The sequence below is a fragment of the Sebastes umbrosus genome, chromosome 4 (genome assembly GCF_015220745.1).
Source record: "Sebastes umbrosus isolate fSebUmb1 chromosome 4, fSebUmb1.pri, whole genome shotgun sequence".
Taxonomy (NCBI): domain Eukaryota; kingdom Metazoa; phylum Chordata; class Actinopteri; order Perciformes; family Sebastidae; genus Sebastes; species Sebastes umbrosus.
The window spans coordinates 38,761,459-38,788,104 of NC_051272.1; the positions used below are offsets into that span (position 1 = coordinate 38,761,459).

Genomic DNA, 26,646 nt, shown 5'->3' on the forward strand with positions numbered 1-26,646 from the left:
GGATGTAAGATGTTTAATATTGAGGGGATCACATGACTTTACTAAAAACAGAAGGAGATTATGGATCCAGGCCTGATGGGTAAAAACATTCTAGTCCCACAGCGCTAGCAGAGCAGTGGGTGGTCATGGCGAGCTGTCATGCTCCACAGATCGATAGAAATGAACTGATCAACAACAAGGTGATCGACCCACACTCTAAGGAAATATTTATACATATTTAGTGACTAATTATACCTTCAAACTTCAAAGTTCTGCAAGACTTCGTTAAGGCTCTAAATTGCTGTAACGTTACTGGACTATGGCGGGGAAAGATCACTCCGGTACGCCGTACCCCGCCATCACAACAACAAGTGGCCGTAAATCAGTGAGAAGTAGGCTCATTTTCTCATAGACTTCTATACAATCAGACTTCTATACAACCAGAGGAGTCGCCCCCTGCTGGCTGTTAGAAAGAATGAAAGTTTAAGGCCCTTCAGCATTGGCTTCACTTCTCAGACCTGGAGGCAGCCCACTGATCACAGCTGGAGGTGTTGTAATCACAGACATCAACATGATGTAGTGTTTGTGTGTATGTCGCTCCAAAACTGTGGAAATAAGAAGAAAAGAAGAAAAGAAGAATAAAAAGAGGTATTGGGGATTACATTAGTTGTACTGTACTTGTTCGTTTGATGTGAAATAGTTGTATTTCATAATTTCCCTCCTGTGTGTCTTGATTGGTGTAGGACGACCAACGGCGTGTCACACCCTCGTCCTTGGATAGTGGGAGCTACACAGCGACGGGCAGCGTCCAGATCCAACCCTCAGGTACCCTGGTTTCCTTGCTTAGGCGAGGCCTGAGCTGGCCGAGGCGTGCTAGCCGGGCTGTGTGTGTGTTGCCTCGACGGCTGTTGGGAAGTGTGTGTGAGTCTTTCACAGCTGTGGGGTCCAACGTCAGGAGCCACTCACATGACTATGTGTTCCTGTATGAGCTGCTGAGCCTGGGCTGTCCTCTGCTCTGCGTGATGCACGAGGTGCTGGGACAGATCTACCAGGAGCCCCAGCTGGCCCTGCAGCAGCTCAAATAGAAAGGGGAGTAACCAGGGGCTGCTCTGGGCCTGTGGATTTGAATTTGTGCTTCTGTGCTGCCCAGAATGGATGAATCTGGTTCATAAATGGATTAATTTTGAAGCCCAATAATGTCTGTACATCCTACGGTCCAAGTGTCCCTGGTCATTGTAGTTTTGTGTTTTTGAAGTCAAACGTGTTTTATTAAAGCTGGGGGAGTTTATTTTAGACATTACTGGGCAAAACGTAAATAAAACCTTTCAGCATATTGTAATTCAAGTCGTACCTCAGGGTCGGTAGTTCTCTGGAAAAAAGAGAGAAATCTACCAGAATTTGGAAATACAGTCAATTCAATTCAATTTATTTTTGTATAGCGTCAAATCACAACAGAAGTTATCTCAAGACGCTTTACATATAGAGCAGGTCTTAGACCGTACACCATAGTTCAGTCCTCCTCTCTCTGTCCTAAACCCCCCCACCAGAGGAGCGGGGGCACATGCACCGCTTCATACATTACCCAGTACTGGTACTACTACATACATTAACCAGTACTGGTACTACTACATACAGTAACCAGTACTGGTACTACTATATACATTAACCAGTACTGGTACTACTACATACATTAACCAGTACTGGTACTACTACATACATTAACCAGTACTGGTACTACTACATGCATTAACCAGTACTGGTACTACTACATACATTAACCAGTACTGGTACTACTACATACATTAACCAGTACTGGTACTACTACATACAGTAACCAGTACTGGTACTACTATATACATTAACCAGTACTGGTACTACTACATACATTAACCAGTACTGGTACTACTATATACATTAACCAGTACTGGTACTACTACATACATTAACCAGTACTGGTACTACTACATACATTAACCAGTACTGGTACTACTACATACAGTAACCAGTACTAGTACTAGTCATTCATTACATACAGTAACATGTACTAGTACTAGTCATTCATTACATACAGTAACCTGTACTAGTACTAGTCATTCATTACATACAGTAACCAGTACTAGTACTAGTCATTCATTACATACAGTAACCTGTACTAGTACTAGTCATTCATTACATACAGTAACCAGTACTAGTACTAGTCATTCATTACATACAGTAACCAGTACTAGTACTAGTCATTCATTACATACAGTAACCAGTACTAGTACTAGTCATTCATTACATACAGTAACATGTACTAGTATTACTACATAAGTAACCAGTACTAGTACTAGTCATTCATTACATACAGTAACATGTACTAGTATTACTACATGAGTAACCAGTACTAGTACTAGTCATTCATTACATACAGTAACCTGTAATAGTACTACTACATACAGTAACCTGTACTAGTACTAGTCATTCATTACATACAGTAACCAGTAACCAGTACTAGTCATTCATTACATACAGTAACCTGTAATAGTACTACTACATACAGTAACCTGTACTAGTATTACTACATACAGTAACCTGTACTAGTACTAGTCATTCATTACATACTGTAACCTGTACTAGTACTAGTCATTCATTACGTACAGTAACCTGTACTAGTACTACCACATACATTAAACTGTACTACCACATACAGTAACCAGTTGTAGTACTAGTCATTCATTACATACAGTAACCAGTACAGTACTAGTCATTCATTACATACAGTAACCAGTACTAGTACTAGTCATTCATTAAATACAGTAACCAGTACTAGTACTAGTCATTCATTACATACAGTAACCAGTACTAGTCATTCATTAAATACAGTAACCAGTACTAGTACTAGTCATTCATTACGTACAGTAACCAGTACTAGTACTAGTCATTCATTACATACAGTAACCAGTAACCAGTACTAGTACTAGTCATTCATTACTTACAGTAACCAGTACTAGTACTAGTCATTCATTACATACAGTAACATGTACTAGTCATTCATTACATACAGTAACCAGTACTAGTACTAGTACTAGTCATTCATTACATACAGTAACCAGTACTAGTACTAGTCATTCATTACATACAGTAACATGTACTAGTACTAGTCATTCATTACATACAGTAACCAGTACTAGTACTAGTCATTCATTACTTACAGTAACCTGTACTAGTACTAGTCATTCATTACATACAGTAACATGTACTAGTCATTCATTACATACAGTAACCAGTACTAGTACTAGTACTAGTCATTCATTACATACAGTAACCAGTACTAGTACTAGTACTAGTCATTCATTACATACAGTAACCAGTACTAGTACTAGTCATTCATTACATACAGTAACATGTACTAGTACTAGTCATTCATTACATACAGTAACCAGTACTAGTACTAGTTATTCATTACATACAGTAACCAGTACTAGTACTAGTCATTCATTACATACAGTAACATGTACTAGTCATTCATTACATACAGTAACATGTACTAGTACTAGTCATTCATTACGTACAGTAACCAGTAACCAGTACTAGTACTAGTCATTCATTACTTACAGTAACCAGTACTAGTACTAGTCATTCATTACATACAGTAACCTGTACTAGTACTAGTCATTCATTACATACAGTAACCAGTACTAGTACTAGTCATTCATTACTTACAGTAACCAGTACTAGTACTAGTCATTCATTACATACAGTAACCAGTACTAGTACTAGTCATTCATTACATACAGTAACATGTACTAGTCATTCATTACATACAGTAACCAGTACTAGTACTAGTCATTCATTACATACAGTAACCAGTACTAGTACTAGTCATTCATTACATACAGTAACCAGTACTAGTCATTCATTACATACAGTAACATGTACTAGTACTAGTCATTCATTACATACAGTAACCAGTACTAGTACTAGTCATTCATTACTTACAGTAACCTGTACTAGTACTAGTCATTCATTACATACAGTAACATGTACTAGTCATTCATTACATACAGTAACCAATACTAGTACTAGTCATTCATTACATACAGTAACCAGTACTAGTACTAGTCATTCATTACATACAGTAACCAGTACTAGTACTAGTCATTCATTACATACAGTAACCAGTACTAGTTCTAGTCATTCATTACTTGTGATCCCACTGCCGTCATACAGCAACAGTTCTATGAGAGTTCCCGTTGTGTTTTCTTCGCCTGCATTTATATTAAGCTTTTGATTTTACCTTCAACTTCCAGGAAAGAAAACAGAATAATTCTCTCCTCTGGTGTGAACTTGGTGTGTGAATCTCTGGCACAAACTTATATTCATCTGTTTTTAGTATTAGTATTAGAGTATTTCTTTCTCTTAGTTCTCTCCATTTCTCTCTCCTTCTTTCACTCACTGAAGGTCCTTTCAGGCACAATGCGGTAACGCCACCACTGACCTCTGAAACACATTATTTCTAGCGGCTTGCACCGCACCATGAAGGATTTTCGCTGCATCGAGCAGCGCCCAACTTTTGGTGCTGCACGCTATGGCGAGCACAGCTTAAACATGAGCTCAAACTGCGCTCTGTCGCGAGCATAGAATGCTCTCTTCCATCGGGAAACAACAGTTGGTGTAGCTCTATTGTCGTCCGGGTGGAAACAGTTGGGATTATACACGTTGTTCAGTTCCAGAAACAGACTGAGATAACGAAAAGGAAAAAAAGTGTGAAAATTTGCCATAAATCGGGAGAAATACGGGAGAACCGTGACCCTGGGAGGACACCCGGGGTCATAGTAGATGTTCTAAAGCCTGAAAACAGAGCCATGAGGAGGTGCAGAAGTCTGGGTTTCTCTCAGAACACTTGAATTACAATTAAATATGATGAACGGTTATTATGGGTTTTTTTGCCCAATGATGCCAAAATATACTGCCTATCGCAGCTTTAAGTAGCTTAAACAGTTGCTATAAAAGTGCTTCTGCTGCCTGTATTCAGTGCCTGGTGTGAATTTTGCATGCAGTTACAGTGGGCAGCACAACAAAAAGCAAACATTTCATGTAGGTACTCTGACTATATTGTGTATTTAAGTTTTAAATTGTACATGCTGAGCTGACTTCAGGGCTGATGCATGTGTGAAATGCTGCAGACTCTGATGGTAATTAGCTCAGATTTCCTGGTACATGTTGCTACTGTCAGGGTCTCCTGGTGTTGTGTCCTGCTGAATGCATCTCTGACTCACATGGGGTTGTTCCAGGCTGCTTAGAATGCAGACGTCATCCAAAGGTGCTATTAATGACATGTACATCACACAGCTGTCACTAGATGATGATATGTTACAGATAGTTCTTTCTCACCACATGAAATCAGTTCAGACATCAGGTAACCTGGAACATGCCCTCTGACTCTAACCCTGGAAGCCATGTGGACAGTGTGGTTTGGTGTCATTGAACTCGTATTACTGTATGTCAGAATAATCCACATGGTGTTTGACGTTACTCTGACTGTGCATATTGCCTGCTGCACCTTAACTCTGCACCACAGGGATGTGCAATGGAAATGCCAAAACGATATTATAATTTTTTGAATATAATTTCAGGAAATACTTATGTCATTGATTTTTTTGGGTAGTATTTCACTTTGCGATGTATTTTGTTATAAGTAATTGACTGATTTCACTTTATATATTAAGAGCTCATTGTTTATGGTTTTCATTTTTACAGGAAAGAAAATGTGGCAATTTATTTGAATATTTTAGAATTGTGAAAATTAGGGATACACCAATACCGGATCGGATATCGGTGACAATGGGGCCGATCTATTCAATTTATATACTTTATACATTATGTACTGGAATTTGAATTCTGTTTAAGTTTTGACCAATTTGTTGCTGCATTAATCAAAATTTACACTTGAACTATAATTCCTGTTAATTTGAAGATATTTTACCAAGTTGCTGGTGCTGGTATCAGATCGGTAATTGGTATCAGCCGATACCCAAAGCCCAGGTATCGCTATCGGGACTGGAAAAGAATCGGTACATCCGTAGTGAAAATTACATCATTAATACCAAAGTTGAATGAAAATCAAATCATAGAAAACTAGATTACAAAAAAATTCCAACATTTACCCATTCAACCATTTAGAGTATTTTTCTCCACTTTGGAACTCAGTTGAGTTTTTCCTATTTTGTTTTCTTCCCTTTGTGTTACGGAAAGACTTTTTTTGTTCTCCTTGTCACAAGAGGACCCGTATTTTCCTTAAAAATCTGCATATTTTTGCATCAGAAAAGTCAACAACTTTTGGTTACATTGGGTTGTAAAATCATTTGAGAGTCTAGTAGATAGTTTAGACCGATTTGCCTTTTTTATAAAGTCTGGCTATTTTTTTATGAAAATCAGTACAAGCCAAAAACAATGAGTCTTATCTATAATCCTTCCCTCAGTAGGAGACATATTTGCTTAAAAAAGCCACAAAAGACTGTATATTCCTGACTGAGTGAAATATTTTTTTTTTAATTTAAAGTTTTGCAATTCTTTTGTAATTTTTGTTATTTTTTTGGTTGCATATTCTCTGTGATGCTTACGGTGGATTTAGCTCTGACCGTTTGGTTTAATTGTGCAGAATAAGGTCAATTGTTAAAATGCACCGTTGAACCACTGACCTGTTTCTGGGCAGTCCTCACATTTCAATGTAAAGTCTAATTGTATTCCCTTTATTTCCAACAGTATTTTTCCTTGTAATTCTCAGCATGCAATTCTTTTTCCAGCTTCCATTTTCCATTTTTCCTTTTTCTTCTTTCCCATATCTCACTCATTTTCTTTTTTTTCCAAATTCATTTTTCTCTGTTTTGTTCACTTCATTTCGTTCAGTCCGTTTCAAGTTTCCAATGCTGCACCCTCTGATTGGCTGATTCCTGCCAGCGGGGAAGGTGATGATTGGCCAGCTTTGGTCATTAGAACTTGTCGTGTTGCTTTTGTATTGGTTGCCCCTGTAGCTCCGCCCCCTTTCACCTAACCCAGATTAACCAATCACAAACCAGCACGAGTCCAGAGTATGGCATGCAGTATAGTAGTCGATAAAGGTGTTTTGTGTAGCATTGTGATACAATTCCAAATTAAATATCATACCTTGGTTAGATTATAATGAACAAACTGCATAACCTCTTGTTCATGTTTTGCCCCTCATACTTTTAGCTCTAGTGTTTCTCAAAAATAAGACCAAATCATTTTGTTATTGTGAACAAATTCCATGGAAAGACCAAAACCAACATTGTGTAATCTATTTGTCAATACTTTCCAGCTTCCCTACCCTACCCTGTCGGTGGCACTCAACACCAAGACCGTTTGTTCCTACTGAAGATATAAGTTTCATTTCTAGCTATGCTAGCAGTGGCACTAGCATGGATATGGCTCTAGGGATGACAATGTTGGTCCACCACTTTGGTCCGCACTGAAATATCCCAACAACTACTGGGTGGAATGCCATGAAATTTTATACGGATATTCAGGGTCCCCAAAGGATGAAGCCCACAGACTTTGTTGAGCCTCTGACTTTTTATATAGCACTACCAGCAGTTTAGACTTTTCATTTATCCAGTGGAATATCTCCTCTACTGCATGGATTGGCACAACATTTTGTCTGGCCTTGACTTTTTGCAGAGTACCTGTCTTGTTTCCGGTTCACAACTTTTACTTCTTCTACTTTGTTTACTGGCGGATTACAGCCTTGCATAGCCTATAGCACCAACTTCTGACCAAACTAGCTGTAGCCAACAAGCCGAGTTTATTAGCTCCAATCTAGTCGATGGAAACGTGCATTATTCACATTTCTTTTTTTGCGTCAATTCAAAAGTTTGTTTAAATATATATGCGACTCATTTGCAATTTATTGTGATTAACTATGGACAACCATGCGATTAATCGCGATTAAATATTTGAATCGATTGACAGCCCTATATATAAATAGCTAGGCTTATGCTTTAAAGCCTTTATTGCGACAATGAGTAAAAGTTGAGAGCGCCCTCACTGCCATAAAACAGATCATAAGCAGATTTCTAAGTCGGACCTGGTCGCAAAACCTTTAGTGAAGAGGTTGTTGGAAGCTTGTGGTGATAGTTAATTGATGCACACATAGCACTTTTTTAGTTGGTTGGTTGGTCACTTAGGCGTTCTGTTAGTTTGGTGTCATATCATCCCACCTAAGCTCACTAACATTCATGTTGTGCTGTGTTCCTCCCTAACATCAAACATCCATCTGAATGGGCCTGAATTTATTTCTTCTTTCTGATGCATCATCATCATCATTATCATCAGCAGCAGCAGCAGCCTCCCTTCTTGTCAGGCCGTTTGGCAGTAACGAATGTATCCACATGTCTGTGGTCTGTCTGTGGTTCCCTCTGTTTCAGAAGGAGGCCTCCCCCCCTCAAAGCCCCTATCCAGATCTCTTTCCTGTACCTCCTAGACTTTGCTCAGGAGATCAGCAGCCCCATAGCAGCTTTTTGCCTGATTCAATTGTGTTGGCTATATTCTGTATGTTTCGTAGCTGTGTTTATAATGAGTCTTGAAGCAGCCTGCAAGCCTTGTTATTTATTTTCCACATTGATAATTACTGTAAAATTGCTTAATTAATGATATTTATAAGCTGTAAATATATTCAAAAATAAATCAATTTGATTACATAAATAATTTGCTTCGTGGTTTGTTGCCAATTGTGAATAATTCCAAGAAACCGAAGCTTTATTTACATGATTGGTCAATTTTCTAAATATTTCCACATCTTTTAACCACCAAATTAACAACTTCATCAAAAAGCAAATCCTTTTTCTAGCTGTGCTGTTGCGGTAACATCACCCACATGAATCACAGTACCAATCACAGCTTTTGTTAACTCAGCAAATAACCCGCGCATTGTGACATCTGATGAAAGTCTCAACAACCTTTTAAGTTTGCAGCAGATTGAGAGCGGGGTTAATCACATGGCTTTAAAAGCTTCTGCTGTAAAAAACGTAATTTTAATATAACATGAAAAATAGATATTAGACATTAGGCTATATGCAAAAGCTGAGCCATAATCAAATACTGTTGAGCAAAGTTCAATTTAACTTAATTGAACTACTGTCCAGTCAACCTGAACAGAATTGAAGTGAATCACTTGTCAGTTACTCCTGTGAGCTTCCTCGTGGATTCTGCTAGTGGGTCTGTTCTATCCTTTCCTCTGGGTTTGGGATCTATGTATCGTCTGGTAAAGTGTTATTCTCCTGTGTCATTCTAACATTTAGCCAAACATCAATGGGTACAAGAGTCATATTAAAGAGGACCTATTATGCTTTCGTGCTTTTTTCCCTCTCCTTTAGTGTGTTATATAGTTTTTTTGTGCATGTAAAAGGTCTGCAAAGAGAGTTCCTCTCCCCCACAGGAACACTGCTCCTGAACTACCTGAAACGCCTTGTTTGAAGTCCCGCCTTTTCTTCTGTAACGTGGTGATGTCACCAAGTAACACATTTGCATAATACCTGCCTAGCGGCTAGTTTGGCACACCCTCAAACAAAGCTAGTTAGAGCGGAGCTGAAGCTGAGTCCGAAGAGTTTGGTTCAGTTGACCAATCACAACACTGTGCCAGCTGACCAATCAGAGCAGAAGCTCAAACAGATTTCAGACAGAGGGTGAAAAGAGGAGCTGCAGCACAGCCGGTATGATGAAATGAAAGCGTTTTTTGAACATTAAAGCATGTCAACATGTTCTAGTAGAACTACTAGAACAGTACAGTTCAGTGTGCCCCTGAAAATGAGCATAATAGGTCCTCTTTAATAAAAGGTCTGGCTATCTAATGGCACACTGCATACAAAGGTTGTATGAAGATATTTCATTCTTTGCTGTGACCAAGTGGAATCACCTTTGGAAAGATTCTGTACAATGTTGACTCCATTACTCTGTGAGTACTGCTATGAACATGTATTTTATCAGTGCTTGTGTTGCAAATAGAAATTAATATTTGAGTGCTCTTTTATACGGCATGTGTCACTTTCATAAGCAGAAACTGTATTCATTATTTTCAATAAGTACTTTTACTATATGAAACGTATATTAGGATATGTTTGCTGCCTAACATGAATGTATTTGTTTGGTACCTGGCATGCTACACTGAATGTTTTAGATAATATAGTACACAAGAAGTGTAGTACCAGCCTGATCTGAAACAGACTCCCAATGAGACATTATGCATGAATGCTATGTTTACTGTAACACAGGTTAACATTAATTCAAAGCTAGTGAAAACTTAATGGCCACATACTGTTTTTATTTGCAGGTGGGGCGTCCAGCTTGCTTTCAGAGCAGCTTGATAAAGGTCAGAAAATAGTTCCTGAAGACACAGAGATGGCTGTTGAAGCTCTGGATGATACAGCACAAGATGCTCGAGAGGCCAAGGGCCAAAGCCAGGACAGTACCAAAGGTTAGTGTGGCTTCTACAGTTGTGTATGTGGTCTCATTTTCAAGCCCCCAAAATATGCAGCACTGGGTACAAACTGTTTCTGGTTGAGTGACCTAAAGAAAGTTATTCTGTCTCTCAAAGCTATTAAAGGGACTGTTTGTTACTTCTTACACGTATAAATCATTGCGGGTCGGTGTCTCATGAGCGCTCGCGTGTGGCTACGCTGTTCAGACTCAGACTCCAACACAAACTACAGTGAAGCACCAAAACCTCTTGGTTGTATCTAGTGAAGCCCGTCTGTTAAACAGTGTTGGCCGCGGTCGGAGGACGCGGGGGAGACCGTAGCTTTGGTCTCCAGGACTGGAGTCTCTGCTGTACTCTGCTCCTCTGCCTGCTTGCCTTCACTCACACACCGCGCTCGTTCTCACTCTTTTGCTCCGCTCTCATGTACACTACACCCTGCAGAAGAGTTAGTTTAGCTCTGAGAATATCTAGTGAATGTTCAGTGGACGTTTTTGTAGAAATAACTGCTGCAGCTCCTCCAGACCAACAGAGGTTTCCCGTGTCTTGTGAAGTGACGGGGCTCCGCAGAGAGAAACGTTATCGTCTCTGACCGGGTGCCGGTGTCTCCCCTGTTCCCTCCGGCCGCGGTCGGGAGGCTGAAGCAGGAAAAGCCAACACTAGGATCAGCATTGATTCATGGAGAGACCTTCGTCTGGTCAGCTAACATTACTGCCAAGCAGCTGAAATATAGAGTGATATTGTGCTTTTAGCTGACGTGTGTCGCCTCACTGTTTTGAGCGATGCTCGTTCATGTCTATCTAGAGCGAGCAAGCGCGAGCCCGACGCTGACTTTCGTTGACTTAACGGCCACAGGTGTCGCTGTTAACAAGCATTTCTGATTCTTACAAACAGTCCCTTTAACAAAGGTACTGTGCTGCATACAGTATATGACAGTCTGACTGACTGTTATTAGTAGAAAACCTGATATTCCCGGAGGGAGAACGTTAAACTGGCAGAACAGGAACGCCCACGTAGATCATTAGTTTACGTAGAACAGGAACGCCCACGTAGATCATTAGTTTACGTAGAACAGGAACGCCCACGTAGATCATTAGTTTACTTTTTTTTGTCCAGTAACTTTATTTTCCCTTTCGTGACAGTCAAATCAGTGGCTTTGCATTCGGTTCTAAGCAGCCTCGGATTTAACTCATATTTTGTCATATTTTTAAATCATTTCACCATTATTTATGATTTTGATGAAACAAGTGGGACAAACTAAGCTAAATAATTGCTTATCCATCCATCCATCCATCCATCCATCCATCCATTCATTTTCTTCCTCTTATCCGGGGCCGGGTCTTGGGGGCAGCAGGCTAAGCAGGGAATTCCATACTGCCCTCTCCCCAGCAATGTTTTCCAGCACTTCCTGGAGGACCCCTAGGCCAGACCAGATATATAATCTCTCCAGTGTGTTCTGGGTCTACCCCGGGGCCTCTTACCAGTTGGACGTGCCCGGAAAACCAGGGCAGGAGGATCTTGATCACCTCAACTGGCCCCTTTAGAGGTGAAGGAGCAGCATCTCTACTCCGAGCTCCCTTCCGGATGTCTGAGCTCCTCACCCTCTCTCTAAGACTGAGTCCAGCCACCATCTCTCTAAGACTGAGCTCCTCACCCTCTCTCTAAGACTGAGCTCCTCACCCTCTCTCTAAGGCTGAGTCCAGCCACCCTCTCTCTAAGACTGAGCTCCTCACCCTCTCTCTAAAGCTGAGCTCCTCACCCTCTCTCTAAGACTGAGCTCCTCACCCTCTCTCTAAGGCTGAGTCCAGCCACCCTCCCTCTAAGACTGAGCTCCTCACCCTCTCTCTAAAGCTGAGCTCCTCACCCTATCTCTAAGACTGAGCTCCTCACCCTCTCTCTAAGACTGAGCTCCTCACCCTCTCTCTAAAGCTGAGCTCCTCACCCTATCTCTGAGCTCCTCACCCTATCTCTAAAGCTGAGCTCCTCACCCTATCTCTAAGACTGAGCTCCTCACCCTCTCTCTAAAGCTGAGCTCCTCACCCTATCTCTAAGACTGAGCTCCTCACCCTCTCTCTAAAGCTGAGCTCCTCACCCTCTCTCTAAGACTGAACTCCTCACCCTCTCTCTAAAGCTGAGCTCCTCACCCTATCTCTAAGACTGAGCTCCTCACCCTCTCTCTAAGACTGAGCTCCTCACCCTCTCTCTAAAGCTGAGCTCCTCACCCTATCTCTGAGCTCCTCACCCTCTCTCTAAAGCTGAGCTCCTCACCCTATCTCTAAGACTGAGCTCCTCACCCTTTCTCTAAGACTGAGCTCCTCACCCTCTCTCTAAAGCTGAGCTCCTCACCCTATCTCTGAGCTCCTCACCCTCTCTCTAAAGCTGAGCTCCTCACCCTATCTCTAAGACTGAGCACCTCACCCTCTCTCTAAGACTGAGCTCCTCACCCTCTCTCTAAAGCTGAGCTCCTCACCCTATCTCTGAGCTCCTCACCCTCTCTCTAAAGCTGAGCTCCTCACCCTATCTCTAAGACTGAGCTCCTCACCCTCTCTCTAAAGCTGAGCTCCTCACCCTCTCTCTAAGACTGAGCTCCTCACCCTCTCTCTAAAGCTGAGCTCCTCACACTATCTCTAAGACTGAGCTCCTCACCCTCTCTCTAAGACTGAGCTCCTCACCCTCTCTCTAAAGCTGAGCTCCTCACCCTCTCTCTAAGACTGAGCTCCTCACCCTCTCTCTAAGGCTGAGCTCCTCACCCTCTCTCTAAGACTGAGCTCCTCTCCCTCCCTCTAAGGCTGAGCTCCTCACCCTCTCTCTAAGACTGAGCTCCTCTCCCTCTCTCTAAGACTGAGCTCCTCACCCTCTTTCTAAGACTGAGCTCCTCACCCTCTCTCTAAAGCTGAGCTCCTCACCCTATCTCTGAGCTCCTCACCCTCTCTCTAAAGCTGAGCTCCTCACCCTATCTCTAAGACTGAGCTCCTCACCCTTTCTCTAAGACTGAGCTCCTCACCCTCTCTCTAAAGCTGAGCTCCTCACCCTATCTCTGAGCTCCTCACCCTCTCTCTAAAGCTGAGCTCCTCACCCTATCTCTAAGACTGAGCACCTCACCCTCTCTCTAAGACTGAGCTCCTCACCCTCTCTCTAAAGCTGAGCTCCTCACCCTATCTCTGAGCTCCTCACCCTCTCTCTAAAGCTGAGCTCCTCACCCTATCTCTAAGACTGAGCTCCTCACCCTCTCTCTAAAGCTGAGCTCCTCACCCTCTCTCTAAGACTGAGCTCCTCACCCTCTCTCTAAAGCTGAGCTCCTCACACTATCTCTAAGACTGAGCTCCTCACCCTCTCTCTAAGACTGAGCTCCTCACCCTCTCTCTAAAGCTGAGCTCCTCACCCTCTCTCTAAGACTGAGCTCCTCACCCTCTCTCTAAGGCTGAGCTCCTCACCCTCTCTCTAAGACTGAGCTCCTCACCCTCTCTCTAAGTCTGAGCTCCTCACCCTCTCTCTAAAGCTGAACTCCTCACCCTCTCTCTAAGACTGAGCTCCTCTCCCTCTCTCTAAGGCTGAGCTCCTCACCCTCTCTCTAAGGCTGAGCTCCTCACCCTCTCTCTAAGACTGAGCTCCTCACCCTCTCTCTAAGGCTGAGCTCCTCACCCTCTCTCCAAGGCTGAGTCCAGCCACTCTCTCTCTAAGACTGAGCTCCTCACCCTCTCTCTAAGACTAAGCTCCTCACCCTCTCTCTAAGTCTGAGCTCCTCACCCTCTCTCTAAGGCTGAGTCCAGCCACCCTCTCTCTAAGACTGAGCTCCTCACCCTCTCTCTAAGACTGAGCTCCTCACCCTCTCTCTAAGACTGAGCTCCTCACCCTCTCTCTAAGACTGTGCTCCTCACCCTCTCTCTAAGACTGAGCTCCTCACCCTCTCTCTAAGACTGAGCTCCTCACCCTCTCTCTAAGCCTGAGTCCAGCCACCCTACGATCTGTGATCTCATTCTTTGGGTCACTACCCAAAACTCACGACCAGAGGTGAGGGTTGAAACGTAGATGGACTGGTACATCAAGAGTTTTGCCTTCCAGCTCAGCTCAGCTTCACCACAACAGTCCGGTGCAGCACCCACATAACTGCAGATGCTGCATCCAACCGCCTGTCCACCTCCTGCTCCATTTTTTTCCTCACTGGTGAACAAGACCCCGAGAACTCCCTCGCTTGGGGCAAAGACTCACTCCCAACCCGGAGGGTGCAGTCCACCAGTTTCCGGCAGAGAACCATGGCCTCGGACTCGGAGGTACTGACTCTCATCCTGCCCGCTTCACACTCAGCTACAAACTGCCCCATTGCTGCTGAAGGTCACGGTCTGATGAACAGAACCACATCATCTGCAAAGAGCAGAGATGCATTCTGAGGTCCCAGAACCGGACATTCTCCTCCCCCCCGGCTGCGCCTTGAGATCCTGTCCATGAAAATGACAAACAGGGTGAGTGACAAGGGACAACCCTGGCGGAGGCCAACAACCACCGGAAACCTGTTTGACTTGCCGAGTATACGGACGCAGCTCTCACTTTGGTTATACAAGGACCAGATGGCTCGTAACAACGACCCCGGTACCCCATATTCTCGTACACAGGACTCCCTGGGGGACACGGTCATAAGCCTTCTCCAAGTCCACAAAACACATGTAGACTGGATGGGCAAACTCCCATGACCCCTCCAACAGCCCCGCGAGGGTAAAGAGCTGGTCCACTGTTCCACGGCCAGGACAGAAACCACATTGCTCCTTCTGAATCCGAGGTTCGACGATCGGAGTCGGAGCCTCCTTTCATCACCCTAGAATAAACTTTCCCGTGTAGGCTGAGCAGTGTGATACCCCAATAGTTGGAGCGCAATGCTTAGTGTTACATTAATATAGGTAATTTGTACTTATTCAAACTTAACAAAGCTAGCTAGCTTGCTAGCTTCTAGCAAGCAATTCAACATCCAGTGATACCAATAATGTAATGAGGCTGGTAGTGAAATGTTCATTTTTTATTTTTTTTAGCTAGGCTACATAGCATTTTAATAGGAAGGAGCTGCCTCGCATAATAGAGACAAATCTCATTTATGGCTGCACTCTTTGCCAAAGCGAGGCAGCTATATAGAAATTCACAATATCCAAATAAGTGCACAAACCATTCAAAGTAGGGGGCGTTCCTGTCATGCTCTACAGCATTTCATGTTATGTATGTTTCCCTGGGTCAGTTATGTAGAAAGCACCCACCTACAGCTTATAGCCGACTGATGTTATACTCTTTAAACCTACACCCTCACAGAGTGGCTGAATGGATTTCAACCATTCAACTCTATTTGAAACGTCCATCTCCCTTCATTGTATTGCCTTACCAGTCTCTTAAAACAAGGACCCTGGGAACATAAGGTTGACCCCGGCTTGGGATTTTGTGCTGTTATCATGTAACAGGTTGCTTATTTTTTGGTCTGATTTTGTTTTCTCCGTCTCTGTAGATCACAGCAACAGCAAACAGAATAATCGATGGAAACGGAAGATCAGAGGGAGTGAGTACCTCAAATTGTCTATGCATTGCTTCTCCCATCTTCAATTCAATTTTTGATTTGATTGAGACCTGTGTGCCTGGTCAGTTGGGCTGTTTGTAATTTGGTGTTTTGTGAAGTATAATCCTTGGGATTTCTTGTCATGTTTGATCAAATAATATTGGTATTTATAACACGGCATTGTTGAATACTCGATTCTGATTGGTCAAACACGTCGTTCTGCGGTTTTCTATTTCTGTATAACAGACCGTTGCTATGTATAGCAGACCGTTGCTATGTATAGCAGACCGTTGCTATGTATAGTGTGTATCCCTTACTTATTTATTAGTCTTCTAGCCTCAATTACTATGGGGGACGAAACCTGCCAAAATAAATTAATCAATGACTCGATAAATAGATATGTCATTACATGTAGCAAAAATAATATCAAAAATAAATGTAGCCATTAATTAATTGATAAAATGTGACATAAATTGACACTTATGTTTTAATTTGTTTTATTTTTTATTTATTTATATAATGTATATTTTTTTTATTTAAATTATTTACTATTTTTGCATTTATTTTTAGTTTATTAATTTATTTTGTATTAATTTATTTATTTTTGCACTTATATGTTTAATTATTTTATATTTATTTTGAATGTATTTATTTATTCATATATTTATTTATTTTTGCATGATTTCCCCTTTGCATTTCATCCCCACATGTTGAATGGCAGCCCACTCATTTGCATAATCAGGCAGAAATACATGAAGAAATGTAAAAAGAAATGTGTAAATATAAAGAAAATAATACAGAAATAAATAAGTTTGGGGAAATACAAAAGGGATGAAATGCAAAGTTGAAATCGTGCATAAATAAATACATTCAAAAATATATATAAAATAAATGAAAAATATATGCATGAATAAAATAAATACATTTAAGTTAAATAAATAAGGGAATTAATACAAAGATAAATAAATAAAGAAGCAAATTAAAACTGAAATATCAATTTATGTCACATTTTATCAATTAATTAATGGCTACACTTACTTTTAATATCATTTTTACTACATTTAATGAAATATGTATTTATTTATTCATTTATTATTAATTTTGGCAGGTTCTGTCCTCCATAAGCTACAGTTGATAGAGATGTCACAGTCTTAAGCAGAGGGCTGTGACACTAATCACATGTGTGTGTGTTTCTGTGACGTGTACACATATAAATATAAGAATGTTGTGTTATAATTCAAATAACTGTCAGTCGAGAGTTGTCTTACTGGAGGCACTGCACAGTGACTGTACTGTGTCTGAGGTCAGTGCAGATATGAACACTGTTGTAATGCAGCATGTACAACACTAGAGGTCAGTATTGTTCTGTCAGCAGTCATTGCCAAAAGTTCCATCACACTTGTTTATCATTGCTCTATAGCCTCAGCTGTATCAGATGGCTTGTTTTGTCCAGTAATAAGGCATCACCACTGTGATATTAGGTTAAAGGGAGAGTTTGAGTGTTTCTCAGTGGGGTTGTATGAGGTACATACTCATAGTCAGTGTATTATTTACAGTAGATGACAGTCGGCACGTTCCCCCCCAGTTTGGAGAAACAGACATGAGTACCAGCACGTGAGAAAAGCAATGTACTGCTGTGGACGGGGGCAGCAAGGGAGTTGCTGGTCTACCACTGCCTCGATCGGTTAGTTTGTCTGTGTTATTGTGTGACTTTGGTTAGTTCGGATTCACCAAAGTCACACAATAACACAAACTAACTAACCGACCAGCAGTAGACCAGCAACCCCTTTGTTCTACGAGGTCAAATTACTGTTTTTTACAATGGAGTTTGGTGGTTTTGGCAAGAGCATGAATACAACAGCTTCAGTTCCCCCTCAGAAAGGGCTGTCTGACAGTAAGGTAAAGAGGCGAAAATATTCTAAATATTGCATACACTTGAATAGATATTGATTTTTTTTAGGTGGGCCTTTCTTTTAGGTGTCTAAAATACTGTTTTGCTGCTGGACCCGTCCACAGCAGTACATCGATTTTCTTCCACGCTGTAACTCCTGTCTGTTCCTCCAAGTTGGGGGGGGCTTGCCGACTGTCATCTACTGTAAATAATACACTGACTATGGTGGATAAGTACCTCATACAACCCCACTGAGAAACACTCCAACGATCCCTTTAATGTGTCACAGTGATTGTATTTTAGTGGATACATCACAACTAGGTCTGTCAATCGATTCAAATATTTAATCACTATTAATCGCATGATTGTCCATAGTTTTTTGCAATTATTAAGACATTTTTTATCTGTTCAAAATGTACCTTAAAGGCAGATTTGACAAGTATTTAATACTACTATTAATACTCAACATGGGAGTGGACAAATATACTGCTTTATGTAAATGTATGTATATATTTATGAATGTAAATCAATTAGCAACACAAATCAATGACAGATATTGTCCAGAAACCCTCACAGGTACTGCATTTAGCATAAAACAATATGCTCCAATCATAACATGGCAAACTGTAGCCCAACAGACAACAACAGCTGTCAGTGTGTCAGTGTGCTGACTTGACTATGACTTGACCCCAAACTGCATGTGATTATCATAAAGTGGGCATGTCTGTAAAGGGGAGACTCGTGGGTACCCATAGAACCCATTTACATTCACTGATCTGGAGGTCAGAGGTCAAGGGACCTCTTTATACTAAATGCAGTACCTGTGAGGGTTTCTGGACAATATCTGTTATTGTTTTGTGTTGGTCATTGATTTCCAATAATAAATATATACATACATTTACATAAAGCAGCATATTTGTCCACTCCCATGTTGATAAGAGGATTAAATACTTGACAAATCTCCCTTTAAGGGACATTTAGAACAGATAAAAAATGTGTGATTAATTTGCGATTAATCATGATTAACTATGGACAATCATGCGATTGATCCCGATTAAATATTTTCAATTGACAGCCCTATTTGTATTTTGTTTTAACATCCATTTCATAACATTACATTACATTCATTTGGCAGACACAGTTGTTGAAAACGACTTACTTATTGTAAGTCGCATGTTCTACTTCCATAGGGACGAGCGTGAGATGCCATAATAAATTCTGAGTCCATCCGTCTCAAACAAACAACTAATAGTGTACTTTGTGCCCTCATGCAGCCTTCCCTCTGATCATCATCAAGCACTTCCACAGAAGCTGGCCTCTGGACAAGGATGGACCAGAGACTGTTCCTGAGGCGGCCTCTGAATTTGAGGAGATCACTTCAGCAGAAAACCACACTGTATGTCACATGGAATTTATTCTAGATTAACTGGATATTATAGTGTTACACGGTTTACCGATACTAGAAAGGTATCATGATACCCTGCTGTTAAAAACAGTACAATACCCCGTTTTATTAGTACCGGTACTTTAAGAATGACAGTGTTTAAATAGGAGCTGTGAGTTGCATCAATGTGCGACCGCGGGGCCGTGTGAGTGTGTGTGTGTGTGTGTGTGTGTGTGTGTGTGTGTGTGTGTGTGTGTGTGTGTGTGTGTGTGTGTGTGTGTGTGTGTGTGTGTGTGTGTGTGTGTGTGTGTGTGTGTGCAGCGCTGTGCTTTAGAGTACGCCATCACGATTGGGAACACTAAGGAGCAGGAAGTTATAACTTTACTGCCGGTGGAAGCAAGCGGTCAAAAAGTAAACTGCAGTGATAACCAGGAGGATGGAGTCAACTAGTGAAGATGAAAGCAGGTCATGAACCACAGTCTCACTCTGAGCTGGGGTCTCTATCTGCACAACTCCCTTCAAAAAAATAAGGAAATAACAGTGCAGCTCTAATTACCGTTCATATCATTACCATCTTTTCTGAATCTGTCCAAACATCTCCTGCAAACACATAATCCAACAAAGTGCACGTGTTAAAGTATTATTTTACGTTATTACATGGCTGTGTTGAATACTCGATTCTGATTGGTTAATCACGACGTTCTGCGGTCTGTAATTTCTCTATAGCAGACAGTTGCTATGTATAGCAGACCGTTGCTATGTATAACAGACCGTTGCTATGTATAGCAGACCGTTGCTATGTATAACAGACCGTTGCTATATATAGCAGACCGTTGCTATGTACAGCAAGCTATGTATAGCAGACCGTTGCTATGTTGCTATATATAGCAGACCGTTGCTATGTATAACAGACCGTTTCTATGTATAGCAGACCGTTGCTATGTATAACAGACCGTTATGTATAGCAGACAGATTATTGATTTCTTCAGTAAGTAGCCGTGTAATAAGTGGGATAATGTACAGTGGGTCATTGTTGTGAAAGAATCCCCTTCAGGGCTCCTCGTTGGGGTGCAGAATCGCCCTGTCAGGGATTCTTTCACAACAATGACCGGCTCGCTGTGCATCATTACGTAGTGTCTCTGTAACGTGAGATGGACGGAGAGGAAAATCCGGTGAGAGTGACTCTTTTCTCTCCTCACACCACTTCAACACAACACAGCTCTTTCTACAGTTACTGTGGTGTCTTCCTGATTTTAGCATTTTTAATTTTTTTTAATAAAGACATTTAAAAAATAGTATTAAGGAATATTTAAAAAATATTTAAAAAATATTTAAAAAATAAACTTAAAGGGACTGTTTGTAAGAATCAGAAATGCTTGTTAACAGCGACACCTGTGGCCGTTAAGTCAACTAAAGTCAGCGTCGGGCTCGCGCTTGTGCTCGCTCTACATAGACATGAACGAGCATCACTCGAAACAGTGAGGCGACACACGTCAGCTAAAAGCACAATATCACTCTATATTTCAGCTGCTTGGCAGTAATGTTAGCTGACCAGACGAAGGTCTCCATGAATCAATGCTGATCCTAGTGTTGGCTTTTCCTGCCTCAGCCTCCCGACCGCGGCCGGAGGGAACAGGGGAGACACCGGCACCCGGCCGGAGACGATAACGTTTCTCTCTGCGGAGCCCCCGTCACTTCACAAGACATGGGAAACCTCTGTTGGTCTGGAGGAGCTGCAGCAGTTATTTCTACACAAACATCCACTGAACATTCACTAGATATTCTCAGAGCTAAACTAACTCTTCTGCAGTGTGGAGTGTGCGCGCATGCACGTGAGGTGGAGCGAGAACGCGCACGGTGTTTGAGTGAAGACAAGCAGGCAAAGGAGCAGAGTACAGCAGAGACTCCGGTCCTGGAGACCAAAGCTACGGTCTCCCCCGCGTACTATGACCGCGGCCAACACTATTTAACAGACGGGCTTCACTAGATATTACTTTGAGGTTTTGGTGCTTCCGTGTAGTTTGTGTTGGAGTTTGATGGTACGTGTCCACAGGGAGTCTGAACAGCGTAGCCACACACGAGCGCGCATATGCGAGCGCGCATGGGACACCGACCCGGTACATTTATACGTGTACGTACAAACAGTCCCTTTAATTTAAAATCAAGTTCCATGTTCTGTCATCTATTATTCCATTACTTTTCCTGATGATTTAGATTTTTTGCCGTGGTATCGCTTCAGTATCGGTATCCAGATATTTAGGTAGGGTATTGCATCAAAGTCTGAATTTTGGTATTGTGACAACACTACTGGACACACGCCACATATAGTGTACATGTACTTTTAGAACAGTGTCATCATTGACAATTGTGTGACTAGAGTAAAAGCAATGTATTCTGCATAATTCAATGGCATTGCATAGATATTTTTAATAACCCTGTGATTCCTGTTTTCTCAGATTTCTGACGTCGGTTCCAAGACATCAGCAGATACCCAGAATCCCTCAGAGGGAAGTGAGAAGAGCGAAGAGCACTCAGCTACAATAAAGATGGTCAACAACTCGTCCTCACCAAAGAAACGCTTGATGTTATCTGTCGCTGAGAAAGAGAAGCTGCTGAACTGGGACGTGCAGCTCACACCAGAGGAAGCTCCGATTAACACAAACACCATATACACACATCAACATAAGGACCAGGTGGAGTTATTTATTAAGGCAGCGATATTAATGGTTCTGGAGAACAATATGCCTGCACATTCATTTCTCTCTCTTTATCTCTCACTAGTCCTTCCAGTATAACACAGTGGTCCAAAGACAGCGATGTGAGCTAGATAAGAGGAGTTAATTCCACATTTTATCTGTCCTCTGATGTTTTATCAGGTAAGAGCAGAGACAGAAGCAGATAAGCTTCAGACAGACTCGGGCCAGAACGGGGAACCATCCCAGAGCCAAACCTCGGCCTCGGCCCCCTCAGCCTTCCAGCTTATAGCAAACGCCTTCAGGAGGACATTTAGTGTGACCAATCCCTCCAGCAGGTCCAACACTGCACTCACAATGTTTGTATAGAATACTTTGTTCATAGTTTATTTGAAGCAACACATTAAAGCTGCTATAGGCAAGATTTGTGTAAAGTTAGGGCTGTCAATTGATCAAAATATTTAATCGTGATTAATCGCATAATTGTCAATAGCTAATCATGATTAATCACAAATTAATCACACATTTTTTATCTGTTCTAAATGTACCTTAAAGGGAGATTTGTCAAGTATTTAATACTCTTATCAACATGGGAGTGGATATGCTGCTTTATGCAAATGTATGTATATATTTATTATTGGAAATGAGTTAACACAAAACAAGATATTGTCCAGAAACCCTCACAGGTACTGAATTTAGCATAAAACAATATGCAAGGGACCCCTTTGAAAATGGTCATGCTAGTTTTTCTTCGCCAAAAGTGATTTAACCTCCTTCATGACCAGCTAGTATGACATGGTTGGTACCGATGGATTCATCAGGTTTCCTAGTTTCATATGATACCAGTATCTTCACTCTAGCTTTAAAACTGAGCCGCTACAACCTCCAAAAGATCGATGGCGTTAAAGAAATTGGTGGCGTTAAAACAAATTTGCATTAACACGTTATTATCACGGTAACTGTGACAGCCCTAGTAAAAATCCAAACGTCTTATCAGTCTAAACTTCCTCTTTTGCTATTAATTTCGGAATTCAATTCAAATTGAATGTACACTATGATTTGTCTTTACCAGGAGGACCAAACGGGACGGGCCGCCCAAACAGAGGCCCGTGTCAGAAGGAGCGTTGAGCTTTAGCTCCCTCCCCGGCACCGTGGGTCCAGAGCCATTCAGAGATGAGAAGAAGGCCGGCAAAAGTGAAGCTCGATGGGCATCTGTAGGGGCCAACCCGTGGGGGGCCGGGCGGGACCTGCCCTCTCTGCTGCAGCAGGTGTCCCTAAAGGGCCGCAGAGACTCTGGGGGGATGTTCTCTGACGACATGGCTTCGTTGCCCAGCAGGAGGGTCAACTTGTTCTCATCCCTGAGGCTGAGGAAGACGGAGGAGTCAGAGAGTGAGGGGCAGGACCAGGAGGTGCAAAAGGAAATCAGGACGATGCTCACCAACCTCAGAAACAAAGGTTAGTGCAGTGAACCTGGACCCTGTTTTCCCATGTTTATGTTTAAATGAGTTATTAAGTTATTATCAAATGAGTTAGTAATTAGAGTTACACCAAGGTCCATACAAACTATGGTCATTGAAATAGGGCTTAAAGGGAGGTGTAAGAGCCAAAACATGATGCTGGCATACAGAGGTTGTAGTGTAATTCACTTTTAGGAACACTAGGTGGCGCTGTGTTAATTGACTGACCCAGCCACGGGTATATAGGTAAGGAGGTGTGTTGTTGGCGTCAGGGTTTAGCCCGGAAGGGCAAAGGGTTTTTTGACCGCAGAGACGCTGAAATGTTTGCCGTGTTGTTGTTGTTACTCGTTGCTATGGTAACCGGATTTGTTTCTTTAATACCATATTAGGAATAAATGAACTATTACTGTAAAACCAACGAGCGGCCTGAGGATCACCTTTGTACAGCACAACACGCAACAGAAGGTAACATCTACAGCGAAAAGCGCGTCAGTCCAGGGCTAATCACTTCAGTAGCTAAAGTAGTAGATTTTAGCTCCTACAGGAGGGTTGGGGTGTTTCTCAGTGGGGTTGTATGAGGTACTGATCCATAGTAGGTGTATTATTGACAGTAGATGACGATTGTAAATAAAAACAGGTATAGAAATACAAAATTAGATACAAACTTGAAGTCCAAACTTAATAAATTGAACCAGAATGTTGGGGTGTGCCTTCATGATACTCAAATCACATTACAGAAAAGGCAGGGAAAATATATCTACTGTATATAAGACAGCAGTTCATCCCATGTTTCTGTGTCTAAGTGACTAACGGGGACAACACTCTTTTAAACTGGTCCAGTATTAAGGGAGAGCGCTGCAGACGGCTGTCACAAACAGGCTGCGATGTAATCACTCGGGGCAACTCTTCACCATCAATGTACGTCCACTAGAAGTGCTTGTTGTTGCCACTGACAGGCTCAGATTGTTATTATAAGTGTCTGACAGCATTATGGAAAGGACCCTACAGAGAAAAGTACATGAAACCTGCCTTGGCGGAGGTCTGCGCTCTCCGAGTGCATTTCTAGTTGGGTCATGTGACTTGTTGCCAGAAGGCAGCGGTGGAAACGGGAGTGAGAGTTGGAGAGAGGAGTGTTGGTGTTGTCAGTTTGTTGTGTTGGACTACAGAAGGCAATGCTTAGTGTTTTCTAAAAGATTTTCAATGTCATTGCTGAATATTGAGATGATTTTGACAATGTGGATGTGATGCGAGATTTCAAAGCGAGACTTCTCAGCCGATTAGACTGTTGTCAGGATATGAAATAGGCGTGGGCAGTCGCTATAAAGACCCATAGATGTGGGTCAATAGGGGCCTACTACCCCCACTAGTAGGTTTTAACATCTATTCCCATGGTAGATCACCAAAAGACCGCTTCGCGTCGGGGTGCAGCATCGCCCTGAAGGGGATTCTTTCACAACAATGACCCGCTAAGTGGACATTACCCCGCTTATTACACGGCTGCTTATTGAAGAAATCAATATTTTTACACGAAAACGGTCCTCCAGAGTCTGACATCAGAGCTGCACCCATAGCAATGGTCTGTTATACATAGCAACGGTCTGTTATACATAGCAACGGTCTGTTATACATAGCAACGGTCTGCTTAACATAGCAACGGTCTGCTATACAGAAATTACTGACCGTAGAACACCATGATTGACCAATCAGAATTGAATATTCAACAACGCTGTGTAATGCATTTTAATAAAATACAGTTGTACCGACAGGATACAGTAGAGCACAGAAGCCGTTTCCATGCTGCGAGGCAGACCAGTGCTCACGTCTTCCTGTTTATTCACATGAGGAGTTCAGAGACCCGCGGATCCTAGTGGGGTGTCAGTAGAGTAGGCGGTCCTTAATGTGGCCCAAGACACATTCACTACACACTGCTAGAAGAATGTGTCCATATGTGGCCCAGACCACCTCTGAATGGTCGGATCTCAATGCGTTCACACCTGTACGTAGAGCTGTCCACTTGTGATGGGATCACTAAGGACGCATGTTAATACCAGGTCTGAACAGGGCCTTGGGTCCATATTGAAAAATACTGCAGTTACCCTTTAACTCCTGCCTCTTTAACTCCTAGATGCTCAGCCATGTTCACTATGTTTATTTGAGCAGTTTTATAATGAATGGAGCAATGTACTGTATATGACCCCTTGTAACAAGCTGCATATGTCAGCATATGTCTGAGTTATGAGTTCAACCAAAGACTGATAGTGTCATAGTCACACCATGACATATTACCCATTTAACAAGTTATACATGGAAACAGTTGTTTTGTACTTTTTTTGTTCAAACTTCAAATGTTTCAAAGTTACTTAATTACTAATTTCTCTTGTTTTAATCTAGCCTCCAGTCAACAGAATCTTCAAGAGTCTACCTCTAGTGAGGATGAAAATGAAAACCTGACATCCAATCAGAAGGTTTGTTTGTACCGACCATTTCTATGCACTGAAAGGCAGCACAATACAGGGAATTGTTACAGATACTGTATTTGCACATTTTCTGAAATGTTCTGTATACTTCCTGCCCCAGCTGTGTCCAGAGAGGCTGAGGAAGAAGCAGGAGAAGACGGTGGCCCAGCAGGCTAAAAGAGAACAGCTGAAGAGGCTTCACAGAGCTCAGGTACTCTTTCTCATCTTTAATGGAATGGTTCATAATGGAGAGCTGTCCACATTCTCAGCACGCTGCACCTCTGAAGCCTCTTTCACACATAGCTCCCGGTAGATTACTGGGATAACCTTTCAGGCACTGCTAGTGGTTTTCACTATTCACACATGCACTACATGCAGGAACATTTCCGTCTTGCCCCACCACCTTTTCACACATGCCATTGAAATGCCGGAATAGATAGGCAAGGGACAGTCCAGCAGATGACGGTAATGCAACAGTTATGGATGCCAACCGCCATAAAAGTCAACAGAAGAAGAAGATAGGGCAAGGCCGGATGAGCGTGTACGCTGACATAGATGTCTCTTATTATTTTCAGGAACATGGTAGGCGAGGAGCTGTTTTCGTCCGGTGCTCATGTTCTTGTAATATATTTAATATTCAACAAATTCGTGAGACAAGTCAAGTCACCTACGATAGCATCGGTGTAAATAGAGTGGTACAGGAACCAGTCCTAAAACACAGAGATGAATTAGCATCTTAGCACTTCCTATTCCCTCATCGCCGAATGTTAGCTTTTTACTTCTTG

General features: G+C 42.0%; 1 protein-coding gene across 18 annotated transcripts in view; it reads left to right on the plus strand.

Moving 5' to 3' along the window:
- The window catches only part of mical2b (microtubule associated monooxygenase, calponin and LIM domain containing 2b), a 130,611-nt gene that overhangs the window by 100,895 nt on the left and 3,070 nt on the right, over positions 1-26,646 (plus strand). For 13 of the 18 annotated variants that reach the window (XM_037766156.1, XM_037766163.1, XM_037766167.1 and 10 more), the window contains 9 exons: positions 723-804; positions 10,307-10,450; positions 15,933-15,983; positions 19,146-19,267; positions 21,712-21,948; positions 22,132-22,307; positions 23,021-23,403; positions 25,797-25,870; positions 25,983-26,072. In XM_037766156.1, the coding sequence (XP_037622084.1) occupies positions 723-804; positions 10,307-10,450; positions 15,933-15,983; positions 19,146-19,267; positions 21,712-21,948; positions 22,132-22,307; positions 23,021-23,403; positions 25,797-25,870; positions 25,983-26,072 (1,359 nt within the window). Of the gene's footprint in view, positions 1-722; positions 805-6,870; positions 6,930-7,300; positions 8,683-10,306; positions 10,451-15,932; positions 15,984-19,145; positions 19,268-21,711; positions 21,949-22,131; positions 22,308-23,020; positions 23,404-25,796; positions 25,871-25,982; positions 26,073-26,646 lie in introns of those variants that run through there. The other 5 variants (XM_037766160.1, XM_037766175.1, XM_037766174.1 and 2 more) reach the window with 5 other exon arrangements.